We start from the raw sequence: 17,790 nt of genomic DNA, 5'->3' as shown, positions 1-17,790 counted from the left end.
GGCTTCCAAGCCCAAGCCCTAAGAGCTTCTGCTTCTTCCCTCTTTAAGTTAGCCTCCACACAAGAAGTCCAATTATCCGAGACTATCATGCTGTGAGGAAGCTCAAGCTAGCCAGGTGGAAAGGCCTCCAGGAGAAGCAATGAGGCACTAGACATGTGAGTGGTGCCCTTGAGCACCTTCCAGACCAGCCCCATAAACAGCTGAAGGCAAATGAGTTAGCGATCCCAACCACAACTATGCAAAGCAAAACCACCCAGCCAGGCTGCCTTAACCCACAGAATCATGAGAAACAATAAATTATTATTTTAGCTAGTAAGTTTTGAGTGGCTTGTTATATAGCAATAGACAACTAAAATATCCATCTACTAGATGTTTATCTCCCTGTGTAACTGGTAAGCTTCTCAAGAGCTAGGTCTTGGGGACCGGCCTCGTAGCCCAGTGGTTAAGTTTGTGTGCTCTGCTTCAGTGGCCTAAGGTTATGCTGGTTCGGATCCTGGGTGCAGACCCAGCACCACTCATTAAGCCATGCTGAGGCAGCGTCATACATAGCAGAACTAGAAGGACCTGCAACCGGAATATACAAGTATGTACTGGGGGACTTTGGGGAGAAGAGGAGGAAAAAAAAAAACCCAAAAATATTGGCAACAGATGTTAGCTCAGGGTCAATTTAAAAAAAAAAAAAAAAAAAAGAGCTAGGTCTTTGTATCCCCCATGTCCAGCATAATGCCCCATAGGAGGGGTTTAATAAATACTTGATGAACTGAATTTTAAAATAAGAGAGCCTCCCAAAATAAAAATTTAAACTGAGCACATAGACATGAAAGCAGAGAAATACAATGTCACTTCAAAGAGAGAGCCCGTCATCTAGGCCATTATGACAAAAACATAACATGACTAAAGTGTCAATATATATCTAAAGAGAAAATTCGAATTGATGCCAATACTGAATGGTCTGGGGGAAAAAAAAAAGTATTGAGAAGTAGTCGTCACAGGGACCCAAGCTGGCAATGTCCGTGTAGGCAGTGACCATGAGAGAGCTGTTAGGCAGACTGAATGTTCAGTTGCCTTGACGAGGCTCTCCCAGTAGGGAGGAAGTGTTTCAAGCTACTTCCGTAGAGAGACGTACATGACGATCTCCTTTTGTCTTCTGATTCCCTGTGCCCTCAGATAATCTGGCTTCCTGTTAGCTGGTTATTGGCAAAGTGGGAGAAACAATGTTGGACTGGTCAGGCCCACAAAGATCTCTAGTCCAGCAAACAGATGTATTTCTCAGTTCAAATTAACAGATTGACATCATCGTTATAATTTAGCCTATCTGTGGGAAAGAATGCCTTAACCTGCTAAGGCTAGAATCTCCTTCCTCTCACAGCCAGCTGTATTTCTTATTAAAAGACAAAATAAACCAGCTTTTTTTAAATAGAAGATTTTGTGACTATAATTGAGGGATACACCGCAGAAAGAGAAATGCAAAAATTTCATTCACCGGGTCCTTGTGAATTAAACTTAATTCAAATTTAAGTCAGAACCTCTTTTGTTTTTTTAATATTCTACATCCAGATTTTATGTCACAAATTTGAACATGAAAATATAAACCTTAATATCTTGGCTGAAGTTGTTGATGGTAGGCCATCCCGCATTGGTCAGATGGTAGTTCACCCATCGCAGCAGTAATTCCTCCGGAGAAAGCTTCATCAGCTCTTCGAGGTCCTCGCCTTCTTTTAGCAATGCAATCAGAGCTGAGAGGAAAACATTTTCGAAATATAAGTTCTTTCCACAGTAAGTATATGTCAATGAAAAGTAACTAGTTTTGATCATCTTACCTTCATTCCTGGAAATCTCAATATCAGCAAAAAGACCAACTTTGATGATCTGCCAGAGAAGTCCCAAGACCAAGTGAGGCTTTCCTTCTTTGAGATCCTGCGCACCGATGTTGACCACTGTACAACCAATGGCTGAGGCAGAATTCAGGGCCAGGTTTAAATTTTCCTGAATTGCCACAAAGAAAACTGCATGTCAGGAAGTACTTTCTAAAGTCTTATCAACAAGTTGTGGCCGTAAATAAGAAACAATGAATTGTGAAATTTCAGATTTTTAAACACAAGTACTATTTATACAAGCAAAATACCACTACTCAAAAAAAAATCCCACAGTTTTAACTACCACCTCTATATGCCAATGACTTTGGAACGCCTATCCACAGCCCAACTTCCCCCCAGGCCCCACTCTAGCTCTACACCTATATACTCACTTGGTTATGCCCACTTGGATGTTTCACAAGTACCTCAAACTCAACATGTCCAAACCTGACGCAATTTCTCTGTCATGTTTCCCTGGTCTTCCTCTAATCCCCCTCTTAGAACTGGCTTTTCCCTATTTATTTCCTGTCTTGGTTGAGAGGACCAATCTTAATTCTTGCCTTCTTTCTTCCTAAGTCAGAAATCTGAGCAGAATCTTTGTTTTTCCTTGCCTCCCACATCCAGTCACCAATTTCTGTCGATTCCACCTTCTAAATACCTCTGGAAACTGTCAGTGGCTTTCTTCAAGTTTCTTAACTCCTTCCTAACACCTATCTTCAGACTTACTCTACAATCCACCTTCCATAATACTCTGCTATCAGTGATCTTGGTAAAATATACACATGATGGTGCTCCCTAGCTTTAAAACCCTTCAAATGTTCCCTGACACTCCCACTATGTCCCCTTACTCACTCTGTTCCAGCTACATATAGCCTTCGAACTGGCTGTTCCCTCTGCTGCAACATGCTTTCCCCCAACACCCACAATTCCTTTAAGACTTCCCAAAGGCACCTAATCTGTGAAGCCGCCTCTGACCACCCTACACAAAATGGCAAGCATTACCATGACCTCTGCTCCCTCATTAGTCCCTATGTGACTCCTCATCCTTCTCTGACACATACTTACATGTTTATTATTAAATCTCCCCCAATTAGACTATGAGCTCTATGACAGAGGTTTTTGATATGTTTGGGGCTGTTTCTCCAGTACTTAGCACATAGTATATACTCAATAAATATTTATTGAATAAGTGGATGAATGGGTCAGAGTTTTTGAAGGCATGGAGGGAAAGCAGAGGGGCAAGTCCAAATCCTTAGTATGGCAATCAAATACCTTTATGATTTGACTCTTACCTTATCTCTCAACATTTCACACATATGGTCTATGCTTCAGCCAAGGTAACAGGGCCTTTACATGTGCTTTTCCCTTGGCCTATAATGTTCCTATTCCTCCAGGTCATATGCTCATTCCTCAAATATCATCTCTTCTATAAAGATTTCCCCAAATCATCTCCCCCAATAAGATTAGTCCCTCCCCTCCCTATACTTTCACAGTGCCTTGCTTACACACAAAAGGAAAAGGGAAAGAGGGAAATTATTAATGTTATCTTTATATAATGTCACATTATACAAATATGTTTTAATGACATATTCTTATAGAAATTTCAGTACTACCAGTTGATTAGTGTTGGGCTACTGTTTTTTTAAATTTCTATAATGCTCCTATTTGGAAGCACTTCTGTAGAATACGATGTGCAATTAGGTTTTAATTCCAGATAATTTTTAAACTAACTATTAAAATGGAAGCAGTTCATTAAAGGCTTTCAGGCATCAAAGGACAGTATCAAAAGAATGATAAGGCATCCACTGAATGGGAGAAAATATTTGCAAACCATATACCCAATAACGGACTGATATCTAGGATATATACAGAACTCCTACAACTCAACAAAAGACCAAACAACCTGATTAAAATATGGGCCAAGGAGATGAATAGATATTTCTCTAAAGAAGATAAATAAATGGACAATAAGCACATGAAAAGATGCCCAACATAACTAATTATTAAGGAAATGTCAATTAAACAAATAATGAGATACCACTTCAAAGCCATTAGGATGTCTATTATTAAAAAGAAAGAAAGAAGTGGTGGAGGATGTGGAGAAAGTGGAACCCTTGTGCATTGCTAGTAGGAATGTAAAATGGTTCAGTTTCTATGGAAAAACGTATGGTAATTCCTCAAAAAATTAAACATAGAATTACCTTATAATCTTGCAATTCCACTTCCAGGTATATACTCAAAAGAAGTATAAGCTGGGACTCAAACAGATATTTGTACACCCATGTTCATAGCAGCATTATTTCACAATAGCCAAAAAGCAGAAACAACCCAAGCATCCATCCACAAAGATGAATGGATACACAAAATGTGGTATAAACATACAATAGAATATTACACAGCCTTGAAAAGTAAGGGAATTCTGACACATGCTACAACATGATGAACCTTGAAGACATCATGCTAAGAAAAATAAGCCGATCACAAAAAAACAATTATCGTAGATTCCACTTATTTGAGGTATCTAGAGTAGCCAAATTCATCGAGACAGAAAGTACAATGGTGACAGGCAGGGGATGGCGGGAAGAAGGAAATGAGGAGTTACTGTTCAATGGGTATAGAGTTTCAGTTCAGGAAAATGAGAAGCGTTCTGGAGATGAGCGGTGCTGATGAATGCACAGCAATGTGAAAGTACTTAATGCCACAGAACTGTACATTTAAAAATGGTTAAAATGGTAAATTTTATGTTATGCATATTTTACCACAATTTTAAAAAAAGGTAAAAAAAAGACCCAGCCAACTTGAAGTAGCTCTCTATGGCCAAATATGGGACAATTTGAACACCAAAATAATTAAGCACGGTAATGAGTTAAGCCACAGAAAAGGTAGGAATTCCTGAGTCCGTATCAGTAACAGAGAGAGAGGTGAGGGGCGAGAGGGACAAGGGGAAGAGAAGAGCTCTCTTGGTTACAGGAGAATGCCAAGGAAATGACTGGTAAATGTGGAGGGTGTGCTAGAGTTGAAAAGACATCAGTTTTCAACCATCACAGTAAGGACTAGATTATGAAAGAACTATAAATGCATATTAAATCCAGGGAGAAATTCTGTTAAGGAGTAGGATATTTGCATCGTCTTCAAGTGTCTCCCCACAGACTGTTTATTAGTTGTGAGGGAGAAAAAGAAAACAGTAATTACACAGTAGAAAAACTGGATAATATTTTGACCTGATAATAAAAATTAACATCAACTAGGAGGGACAAATAGATACCTTGTGCCTCTAAGTATATAAATTTATAAACTTGATAACTATACAGTGGTAATAGAATATTCCTGTTCTTGGTAAATATATGCTAAGGAATTCATGGGTAAAGGGTCATGAGGTATGTAACTTATTCTCAAATGGTTTAGAAAAAAAGTGTACATGCAGGCACACACACATGCACACGCGAGAGAGAATGTGCGTGCATCCATACAAATGTGGATAAACGATCAACAGTAGGTGAATCTAGGTAAAGGGTAGATGAGTATTTTTGTACAGTTTTTAGTTTTGCAACTTTTTGTAAGTTTGAAATTATTTTCAAATAAAATAAGGGTAACTCAAATTTTTTTTTACCCAAATATGCCATTAATTTTAATCTAAGGGCTTAGCTGAAGGCAAAATTTCTTTAAAAATACCAACTTGTCCTTTAGTTGTCATCTATTAATGCTATATCAGTGATCAGAAATACAAATAGAAAGAACAACAAAACAACAACAAAAAAGAGTTTAGAACAACATAAGGCAGAAAAGTGGAAAAGACACTGAATTAGAAAAGTTTAGGGTGACCTTAGCTGTTAGCTTTTTTTTTATTTCTTCCTCAAATTTCTTCCCTAGAAATAACAAATGCATCCTATATACTGAGGATTTTTTTCCCATCATCTTTTGGAAAAACACAGTGGCCTGTTTGCTGCTGGGCCTTGTTTTTGTGGCCATTTAATGGTGACAAATAATCTATGCAGTCAGACTTTTAAATCACCAAAAATAACAAGATGTAGTTTTAACAGCCAGAGGATTTGCCGTGAACTGTGTTTGATTTGCTTTTGGGAGACATGAGAGACTGTCTTTTCCTTTTTTAACTCTCCCTCAATACAAGGATTAGTCAATGTGTGGATGGGGCCCCTGCGCCCACAGTTTGTTTAAAATTTTAGGTTTTATGATTACTAGTCAGAAGCTACACAAAGGTTTACAAGGCACAGTGAATATTTCGGTGGCTTCCTCTTGCAGCATGCTGAAGTGATTTATCTTGCTGGGCTCCAAGTAAATGGCTATATCTCTTGAGAACCAGTCTAGGGTAATTAAAGCAAGCATTTGGAAACATTATTTTTGTGGAGGTATTAAGCAATATTCATTTAATTATAGTTTTTCCAAAGAAGGAAGAACCAGGCAATATTTTGATATCTTTATAACCTCATAATTCACTGCAAATAAACATGAAAAATATGAAATCATCAGTATATTTCAAATAGTTTATGGAAATCTTAGAAGATTTTTTTTTTTTGAGGAAGATTAGCCCTGAGCTAACTACTGCCAGTCCTCCTCTTTTTTTTGCTGCGGAAGCCTGGCCCTGAGCTAACATCCGTGCCCATCTTCCTCCACTTTATATGTGGGACGCCTACCACAGCATGGTGTGCCAAGCAGTGCCATGTCCGCACCCGGGATCCGAACCGGTGAACTCCGGGCCGCCGAGAAGCGGAATGCGCGCACTTAACCGCTGCGCCACGGGGCCGACCCCTTAGAAGATTTTTAACATCATCAGATGCGTTTAAGTTACCTTAAATCAAATCAATATAACTTTCAAGAGACAGCCTCAGCAAATTTAGTCTTGATCAGTAATATTTTTCTATCTCCTCTTCCAAGAGCATATAGGATGCTCTTGTTCCGGTTGTGATTCCCCAGAATGCATCAGCAGGGGAAAAAACTAGACTGAAAATCATTCCTATAATGGTATTAATCTCACAGTGACCCCTTGCATATGCACTGACATCACGGCAGTGTGGCCAAAAGAAGTATGTAAATTCATTATAACTAGTGAGAACCAAAACCTTCTGCTACTACCCTGAGCCTGGACACTCACAAGGAAACCACACCTTACTACCTACATTAACACGACTCTGCTATTCCTCTGTCTTCACTGGCATGACTTACTGTTCCTCTGTCTTCATTAGCATGACTTTATTCTCCCAGGAGAAGAAGGCAAAAGGTCTGATTGTTCATGGCAGCCACTACTTGAAAGACCCATCAGCTCTTCAGTGGAAAACATCCATGGACACTTTATGCTCTAAGATTCTTTGACTCCCTCACCTTGAAATCCTCTCCTTTCCACCAATCCTGATTGTTGCATCATGATCCATACCCAATCGTAATCAGTTTTTGCTCTCCCCTACACTGAAAGATCCGCGTTAAACCACAATTCCAAATCTCAAATTCTGACCTCACTTTCCCACCTCCAAGCCACTGCCAGGGCTTTGAGGGGGTGTTTTCTCTTACTGCAGTAAGCAGTAAACCTCAGCTTTGTCTTATCAGCAGGTTGTGTTGGTGATACATGGGGAAGCATCCTTTGACAATCATTTTACTAAAAATGTTGGCTTTACAAGTACAGCAAATGACTTATAAGAAAGTAGCTAAAAAAAATGGATTGAAAGTAAGAGGCTGAAATGCACTTCTTCAGATAAATGGTAGTTTCTAATGGGTAGATACAACATTACTGCCCTAGTAGCACGTAGGGGATGGGATGACCACTAATGTCTAAAGGCAATGCTAAACACCTTAAGAACAAGAAGCAACAGGAGATTGCTCTCCAAGTCTTAACAGAGACAACTACCCTGAGTGCTCAACCTTCCTGCCTGAAGACCCGTGTTGGTGGGGACAGACAAAGACAATGGGAACCTCCAACAACTGGGACAGGAGAGAGGTGTTGTTCCTCCTTGTGTTTCAGTGTCCTAACCTGTAAAACATATCTTGCCTTCTAGAGATATTAGAAAAAGACACAGCAGTTGAACTTGGATTAGCCATCTATTCTCTCCCATCTTTTTTGTGCATCAATGAACCATCTGTGCCTAAGACACAGCCCACTTTATCAGGCAGAAAAATTTACACTGCTGTTTTAGACAGCTTCTCATGTCCCTTCTATTTTGATTAATTAACTATCCAGCTCTTGACTACCAGTCTCAGATAGGTACTGCAAGTTTTAATTCATACCACTTTGCAAATTTTCATTTCCCTTAATGTTTCAATCCCAGATGAGTTCACTTTTGTTAATGGTTTTTAGAGGGCTGTGCTAGCCACTTATTGGGTCAGGAAGAATAAAGGCCTAGTTTGTTATTCAGATTTCATCCTTATTTTACATATCATCACTTTTACTCCATTTGGAATAGCCAAATGAGATTTATGTTTTCCCTCCTTAAACTGTAATTTTATGTAAGGTGAAATTAAGGTGATAAATATGTGTGAACATTTACACATGTGGAAGTATAAAGTAAATACATATATACTATGTATGTGTGAGTATATTAATCACACAAGATTTTTTACACATTATAATGAACAGATTCAACTTCCTGTACCCCATATACCCAATCTCCTATATACAGGAAACTCTTGTGTTAGTTTTCTGACTTTTAGGTCCCTAAATCACTACCACCTGTTTTTCAGAGTCTTATTTGTATAATTAATTTTTGTTTCAATAACACTAAACAAGCGAGATAATGCAGCTCAGTAACACACTGAGTAGAAGGGGAGAGATGAGAAAGTCTCCAAGATCATACACTAGTCCTGCTCTTAACTACTTGATCTTGCTTCCAGTTACTGTATGTCATTTTCGTCTTTTCATATTTCTCTTCTTCCCATAATCATGATACTTCATAAACCTATCATCATGAGGTGAAAAACTACATTATCACAATCTTTACAATCTGTTACAAATGAATTAGGCTTCTTCGGGATAAAGTTTCATGGGAAACTTAGTTTTCTGGCAGATCTATTCCCAGAGCTCTAAAATTACTGAACAAGACAGATTTAATATCCACAGTAACACCTGGCCCCTTCCAGAGGCCTGTCTGTTCTCATTCTACATGAGTACACTCTTTCAAGCATTCCAGAGACCTGGACTACGACTTTCTACTCATACTGGAAGAACACTCTCTCTAAAAACAGAACTGTAAAGGAGGTAGTCCCTCAGACCCATCCTACAGCTACCACAAAATAGTTACACAATAGTTATATTTTCTTTACTGCACTGCATACAAGTATTAAAACTAAAAACAAACAAATTTATGCAAAAGTAAGAAATGCTGTATTTGAGATTCAGTGCCATAAAAACACCATGTGTAAGCTCTCAGCACCCCATCTTCCTCATCTGAAAATCACAGTATCTTCCTTATTTAAGGCTGCTGGAGGAGTCAAAGGGATAATTCATGTAGTGTGTTTAGAACAATGACTGGCACCTAGTAAGTCCAGAGTAAATAGTGGTATCCACTCATTGATCTAAAGATTTTGAGGGAAAAAGTGTGGTGACTATAAATTCCTGGACTTTAACAAGATCTGAATGGAGAAGCTGACTGCAAAACAGTTTAGTACAAAAAGAATGGCTCAAAATTTTGTGAAATGGTCAAACTATACAGTATTCCTATTTCAATCAACAAATAAGAACGCTTGCATCAAGCAAATATTCATTAATTAAAATAACTCAATAATTACAATATAACCTGAATACTATTATCTTAAGAAGTTCATCCAGAGCGCTTTGAATCTTAATTTCATTCATCACAAAACACAGCTGAATTTTTATTTATAAACATCTAGTTTTTATAGGAAACCGAAATTATGCTAAATCAAAGGTTTTTCCTGGGCCTAAACATCCATTAATAAAGGCCCTACATTTTATAGCACAGTAACACGATTACTAGCAAAGGGCAAATACTCACAGAAATAGTGAAAGGGGTGAGCTTTTTCTTATTAATGGCTCTTTCATCAATTGTATCTGGTTCCGATAAGTTGATCATTTTGCTAAACAGAAAACGGAAATAATTTAGTTTAAGACTCCCAAAAAATGCTGTTTATTTTTGCAAGTAGATCAAATAGTTAAATTTTGAAAAGTAATAATCCATTTCTTTAAAATATTATACTGTAATTCATGTCAGGGACTTAATTTTAAAAATGTAAGAAATATTCCCTAACCTAAAACAAATACGTCACTCACTGCAATAGTAATTTTAGCATTTCCTCCTCATTTTTTTTTAAGTCTTGAATTTTCTTTATGTGAGTCTTTATTTCATGTACGATCAACATTCAGCAGGCTGAAATATGAACAAAGAAATTCTCAAGAAGCCAAGTTTCATAAAGTGATATCAACACTGGTAAAATTACTGCTTTCACAGAAAGATAAACAGACAGAGACTTGGTCTTTCTAAAATTTCAATAATTCAAACAGGGCTGGCCCTGTGGCCTAGTGGTTAAGTTCGACATGCTCCACCTTCAGCAGCCCGGGTTCACAGGTTCAGATCCTGGGCGCAGACCTACCACTCGTCAGCCATGCTGTGGCAGCAACCCAAATAAATTTTGTCTCCATATTTTATATTTTAAAATAAAGATAGGAAAATACCCATTCAATGCATAATAGGAATTCCCTCTGAAGGTGAGAGGAAGAGATCAGAATTGTAGGTGGAGGTCAAGGTATATTTTATAAGTAATGTCCTACAAATTAATATCCTGTATTCTTGAGTAGGTTTTTTTTTTTTTAAGTAAAAACACAGAAAAAGGCCTGAAGGAAATGTGCCAGAATGTAAACAATAGCTAATTTTGGGTGATAAGAATATTTGTGACGGTTATGTTCTTCTTTGTAAGTTTTCTGTATTTCAATAAACTCCAAAAAAAAAGACACCTGCTTTATACAAAGAAGTCTGCTGGGACAACAGCACACATAACAAAGACAAGGGCATGGCCTGTGAGCATCTACAATCAAGGCACAGAAACAGGCTGCAGAGCCAAGGACACAACAAGCCTGAATTAAAACATGAATTTCACTGAAGCACACATGAGGTGTCTCTTTCTTTTACATTTCCTCACGTTCCTGTCCCAGTCAATAATCAATACTCCCCTACTGGGAAGTGAAAAAAGAAACCCTGTGAACATTTAAAAATACATCAGAAGAATAACTCAACAGTTTCCTGGCCTTAGCTGAAATAGATGAAAAAGGCATCAGAAAAATAAGAGATTGCATTTGAATGAAAACTTTGGAAAACATATAGTACTTAATTTTCTATGCAAGATAAATTCTTCAAGACCTACGCAGCTACTTGTTAACTAACTCCAAAAGACAATGGATTCGCTGACTTGTCGTCTTCATTGAACGCTCATCAATGGAGACAGTAAGAACACAGCTCCCTTAACCCAGTGCTCAACTCACCAAAGAAGGATGCCATCTGCAAGTGACTTGAAAAGACTGCCATCGTTGGGATTCATGGGGATGAGATGCTGACAATCAGGGTCATCCTCCAGGGCTTTGTTTATCCAGTTGACGAAAGCCACTTTTTCTTCCTCTGAAAACAGGAAATCTTAATCAGCAAACCTCAATTCACAAAATTAATTCCGCTACAAAAACAGACTTTTTACTTTTTGTTCAAAAATAATAAATGCTAATCATTAAAACTCTACTAAAACACCAATGGGTTTAAGAGGGTTTAAGGAGAAAGGGGAATTCACTCCACTTTTTCATTTGTTATATTAGAGGAGAGTAAGACATATAGCTTAACTGAGCACAATTAAATATTTGGTTTGAGTCTAAAAATCTTTCCAAATATATATTGCTTCTGAGAGCTAATGAATCAGAAGCCAACCATCAGAGGTCAGATTACACACACACACACCGGGGGAAAAAATACAAGAAACAGCCACAGTAATAAATTCCACCACTACCACGCCCCCACTGCAAAATTCACTGAGTTATGATTTGGGGTTTAAAACAGAAACACTGATTTCAATCAAGAGTTATTCAAATGAATAAAATAGCTCCATTTTAGTGGAATTTCTACTATGAGAAAATTGACACAAATCTAGATACCATCTGCATCCTCCACTTCTCAACACACGGCTTCTAGTGTGGGTACATTGACCTTCAGGCAGAAAATGTTGTCAGGCTATGCAGTGGGGAAAATAGGAAGGAACTTAAAGGAAAAATCTTCTACTGCTTTATTATTATCCTGTAAATATAAATATCCTTTAACAAAATAAACCCTCAAAGAAAATAATTCCCATTTCCATCACAGGGTAGCACATAGTGAGCTGACTTCCCCATTACTGCCCCAGTTCCTAGAACTAGGTAATTTTCCTAAGGGCATATTTGGCAAGTACCCCAAAATCTAATCCATCACACACACACACACACAATCAATAAAGACACAAACATTTACTAATATTTCTCTTTTGTATATATCATAATCCATCTTATCTTCTTGCCTCGCCATACGTACCCCTTCAGGGACTTAGAATCCAGGAATTTAAAGATCACTAAGATACTGTACCTCCCACTGAGGAATTTTTAGTGTAATAATAAAACAGATATACAAAGAATGTGACATAAAGGAAATAAACACACCACAAAAGAGACATATGCAACGTTTCAAAGAATTCAAAGAAAAATAATCACTTCCAGCTGAGGTGATTAAGAAAAGGCTTTACAGGGGCCAGCTCGGTGGCACAGTGGTTAAGTTTGCACACTCCGCTTCAGTAGCTCAGGGTTCATGGGTTCAGATCCTGGACGCGGACCTAGCACCACTTGTCAAGCCATGCTGTGGCAGCATTCCACGTAAAACAGAGGAAGATTAGCACAGATGTTAGCTCAGCGACATCTTCCTCAAGTAAAGAGAGGAAGATTGGCAATGGATGTTAGCTCAGGGCCAATCTTCCTCAAAAATAAAGAAAAGAAAAGGCTTTATGGAGAAGGTACTATTTGAAAGACAGATTTTTAATAGCTGAAGATGGGCAAGGAAAGGGAGGATGTTACAGGTACAGGAACCAGGAATGAGATACCACTTCACAACCAGTAGGATGGCTGTAAGAAACAAAATGGACAATAACAAGTGCTGGTGAGAACGTAAAGAAATTGGAAACTTCAAACTTTGTTCATGGGATGTAAAATGGTAAAGCCACTTAAACAGTTTGGCAGTTTTTAAAAATGTTAAACATAGAGTTACCAAAAGACCCAGCAATTCCACTCCTAGGTATTTACCCTAAGAGAATTCAAAGCATACGTCCACCCAAAAATGTGTACACGAATGTTCACACAGCATTATTCATAATAGCCAAAAGTGGAAACAACTCAAATGTCTACCAATTGATGAAAGGATAAAGAAAATGTGACATTATCCATAGAATGGAATATTATTCAGCAATAAAAAGGAATGAAGTACAATGGATGCCACAACATGGATGACCCTTGAAAATGTTACGCCAATGAAGAAGAGTTTGTCAAGGAAAAGGCCACCAATGTATGATTCCATTTATACGAAATTTCCAGAATAGGCAAATCTATAGAAATGAAAAGTAGATTAATGGTTGTCAGAGGCTGGGGGAAGGGAGAAACGGGAAGTCATTGCTAATGAGCATGGAGTCTCTCTTTGGGGTAAAGTGTTCTTACATTAGATAGTGGTGGTGACTGTACAACTCTGTGAATAAACTAAAAACTACTGAGTTGTACACTTTAAAGAAAAGGGTGAATTTCATGGTATCTCAATTACATCTCAATAAAGCTTTTCTTTTTTTAAAAGCCATTAAATGTTCTATGTCTTGTTCTAGATAATAGTTACATGGGTACATTCATCTGTAAAAAATCATCAAGCCATATACTTAAGAATAGTGCAGGGGGCCGGCCCCATGGCAGAGTGGTTAAGCTCAAGCGCTCCGCTTTGGCAGCCCGGGGTTTCACCAGTTCAGATCCTGCGGGCGGACATGGCACCGCTCATCAAGCCATACTGAGGCAGCATCCCACATGCTACGACTAGAGGGACCCACAGCTAAAAATACACAACTATGTACCGGGGGGCTTTGGGAAGAAAAAGGAAAAATAAAATCTTAAAAAAAAAGAATAGTGCACTTTACTATGTACATCTTACCCCTCAATAAACAAGTGAACAAAAAAATCTATGGTAACAGACATCAGAAAAGTGGTGACCTCTGGGGAGGAAAAGGTACTGCTAGAGGCAGGAGGGAAACACTCAAGGTGATAGAAATGTTATATATTGATCTGGTTGGCAGCTACATGGATGTAGCTACAAGACGTATACACAGGTAAAAATTCATTAAGCTGTACACTTAAGATTACAACACTTTGCTAAATGCATATTTTACCTCAATAAAAAGTTTTTTTAAAAATGAAGAAGCCATTTCATCAGAACAGGCAGAAATGGAGTTCAGGAGCGAATATTTTTCAAAAAAATGGAAGTAGCAGTTACAGACCACTGTCTTTATCACTGCACTTCCCTGGTGTGAAAAGATTAGAAAAAATACTCAATGGGGAGGAGAAGTGTGAGTATATTGTTAGAGGAAAATCCAGTTAGAACGGAAGAGAATCAAGAAGATAATTAACAGATTCAGATCTCAAAGCAAGAAAGAGGGAAAAAAGTCACAACGAGTTTTTGCCAAAATTTAAAAAGCATAGCTCTAATTGTGTTAATATGAACAAAAGGAAGTTGGCCAAAGGTTCTTAGACATCTTGACCGTGAGAAGCTACCTTCATATGAGGCAAGACATCTCAAGAGTTAACGTGACTCTGGAATTCCCACTGGGCAACAATCCAGTGATTCTATCAAATCAAGCAAATCAGGTGCTGTGCTCTCTAGTCACTTGGTTGCCTGATAAAGGATGTACCAGGAATCTCAGCTCTCGGAAAATGGAAGGGAAAAGTCCTTGCACTAGACCTCTCCACCATTCCTAGAGCAGGTGTACAAGTAAACTCACATCACCAGTCAGGATGAAAACTCCATTCCAAGGTCATGATTAAACACATTCAACGCTAAAATAGAAATGACTTCTATTTTGTTGTTTCTAATCTCCTTGTTGTACACTGTGCCTGACATATAGTAGAAATTTGTTAACTTCAATGATTCTAGGATTTTTCATTCTGACGTCTCTGAAATTGAGACATATTTCAAATCTGATGGCATTTTATAATTTAGTCTGATTTTCCCTCGGTGGCACATAAAACAATGGTGCGAATTACAATGAATGGTATCTTCGATGTGATGAAATATAGGTCTTGTTGAATGAATCAGTGACTGAACGATTATATTTGGAGTGGGAAGTTACCTGAATAAGAATGCTGTGTGCCCTCACTGGAAATGGACGAAGTTCCGCCAATAGCAGTAATCCCCTCCCTCTTGTTAATTATTTTTCGGAATGTTTTGCTGATGTCTTTGCTTTTCAACTCTTGCATTAGCTGGAATGGGATATAAGTAGAATTGAGTCTTGATCAGATAATCATAAAAAAACCTTGCAAAATGAAAGACAGTTATTTAGACTCCTTTATTTGGAATGACACCAAAATAAATAACAATCAGGGGTTCTCACACTCATTGCTTTTGTACACAGATAACTCTTGTCATTTTACCAATAAGACAAAATGGACAAATGTTTGTGCCCCAACCACTAAAAGAAACTTTGTTATAATTAAGCTTAAACTGAACACATTGATATTCTTCTTCTAGACTTACCATGATCTTTTGTACCGACAACAGAAGAATAACTAACTACAAGATAAAGATTTTTAAACACCCTAATGAAGGTATTTTCCTGTTTGAACATTTCAAATGTACACATGTTAAAGCAAATAAGTCAGCTCTTAGAGGAAATAACGTGGGCTTAGAGAAACACCCTCTCCCAATCCCTCTCTCCCTGGACTCTCCAGAGACCGGCTGGACTGAATGCAATCAGTTCTCCACACAGCAGCCTGATCACGTCACTGCACGCTCTATTCTTCCCACTTCACTGGCTTCCTATTGCTCTTAGGATAAAACAAAAATCCCACGGGACCCTGCATGCCCTGACCCCAACTTTCTACTCCAGCCACATTCTGTACCCTTACCGTCCTGAGAGCCCCAGCCACAGTGACCTTTTCTTCAGTTGCTTGGGAGTATCTGCCATCGCTAAAGCCACAAAGCCTCTACACGTGCCGTCACCTCTGCCTGCCTCTCACACTACTAGTTTCCCCCACCCCAGCCCCTTTAATCTGTTTAACATCTTTCTTCAGATCAAAGCTCGGTCTTCAAACTTCTGGGACACCTTCCCCGAGTCCCAGGGTTCTCTAACCTCCCCACCAAGTTCAATGTCTTCTGCTAACTCTCAAGGGACCTGGACTGCTCTGTCATAGCAATTATCACAGTTATCTTTTATCCATTTGTGTGATTCTGTCTTCCCCACCACATGTAAATGAAAGCAGAGGTGACATCTCTTCATTCATCACATTATTCACAGTGCCTAGCACAGTTCCAGGCAAGAAAGGAGCTCAAATATTTGCTTAATGAATAAAGAATGCAAAACCACGCAATTTATATTTCATAAATATTTATTCAATTACATTAATGGTTATATTTTCTTATGAAAAATACAGTCATGGTGGTATTGACGGGAGGAAGTAACAGCCCGTGCTCAACTGCCAGGTGGCAATGGCAACTTAGCCAAGTCATCTTTCTTGGACTTAGGGGTTTGAAATACATGATATTCAAGAGTGAGTTCTACAATCTATTTTTCTTTTATTGGTTGGGTCATATATTATTTTTCATCTTGCTCAGTTCCCTGAGCCTTGAGGTAGTTTAATAATGAAATGATGCTACCAGAGCTGGCATCAAAATTCACCCGGTGGCATTTGCTGAAACTGAAGATGTAACTTATCAAAAGGAAACAACCAGTTTCTAAGAGGTATATCTTCCATACCTTAGCTATTTCAGTTATAAAAAATATTGCATTTCTTAAGGCCAACTACTAAGATATTAAAATATTTTGCACACACAGATAGTCAATAAGCATTGAACTTAACTATAGTTTTATTAAGAAAAGAACAGTTATTGTCTAAACCTGACTTCCATTCCGACAATTTGAAAATTTTTCCCTTTGTTTTATGAACCATTTGTGGTAATTGTTGCTGTTATCATAATCATCATTTTAAAGCAGCACTTTTTCTGCTCTCTGCAGCCAGATTTAACCAAAGAGAGCAATGACATTACTAAAATTCTGCTCAAAGCAAAACAATCAATAGTCGGGAGAAGATTAAATTACTTACTGACACGAACTCTTCGAAACTGATTTTGCCATCTTTGTTGTGGTCAGCAACTGCTAGAATTTTCTCCACAATCTCGCGCACCTTGTAGCCAGGCAGCGGAAGGTTTGCTTCCTTAAACAGATCTTGAAGTTCATAGTCACTGACATACCCGCTATTGTCAATGTCTGTAGAGATAGATTATGAGCAGTTAAATATCATTGGTACTCTTCATAGGAGGTTTACACTCAGAAGGTCCTTTGGGAGATTCCAGGCAGGTGAAACCTTTCAGGTTTGTTTCACAATCTCCTGCACCCGAACTCTACAATGTATGCTATACAATTGATCAAAAAATTCATACTTAATGGACTTTAACCTGATAGATTTAGGGCTACCATACTTATTTTTAGTGCATAGTATGGACATTGCTCTGAGAGATGAAAAACTCAGGTTTAGCACATGACTAAGTTTCAGAGAACAAAGCATGGGGAAATCTCAGCTATCCAGAAGAAATACGGCAGCAATGGTGATGAGGCAACACCCACCCGGACTTTAATTTCTTCACGCAATTTACAACATGGATATGCTCGTCCCACGTTCCATATAAAATATGTGCATCACGTAACATACACAAGGTATTTCTGTTCTGCATTT

General features: G+C 38.2%; 1 protein-coding gene across 4 annotated transcripts in view; it reads right to left on the bottom strand.

The window, feature by feature from the left end:
* The window catches only part of PLS1 (plastin 1), a 107,546-nt gene that overhangs the window by 27,762 nt on the left and 61,994 nt on the right, over nucleotides 1–17,790 (bottom strand). For all 4 annotated transcript variants that reach the window (XM_001493516.7, XM_070238277.1, XM_070238276.1 and 1 more), the window contains exons 3-8: nucleotides 17,161–17,324; nucleotides 15,192–15,321; nucleotides 11,296–11,428; nucleotides 9,815–9,896; nucleotides 1,821–1,986; nucleotides 1,594–1,736 (exon numbers count right to left, since the gene is read on the bottom strand). In XM_001493516.7, the coding sequence (XP_001493566.1) occupies nucleotides 1,594–1,736; nucleotides 1,821–1,986; nucleotides 9,815–9,896; nucleotides 11,296–11,428; nucleotides 15,192–15,321; nucleotides 17,161–17,324 (818 nt within the window). The remainder of the gene's footprint in view (nucleotides 1–1,593; nucleotides 1,737–1,820; nucleotides 1,987–9,814; nucleotides 9,897–11,295; nucleotides 11,429–15,191; nucleotides 15,322–17,160; nucleotides 17,325–17,790) is intronic.

This window comes from Equus caballus, chromosome 16 (assembly GCF_041296265.1).
Source record: "Equus caballus isolate H_3958 breed thoroughbred chromosome 16, TB-T2T, whole genome shotgun sequence".
Classification (NCBI taxonomy): Eukaryota; Metazoa; Chordata; class Mammalia; order Perissodactyla; family Equidae; genus Equus; species Equus caballus.
The sequence above is the reverse complement of the archived record's forward strand: the minus strand, read 5'-3'. Positions and strand labels throughout refer to the sequence as shown.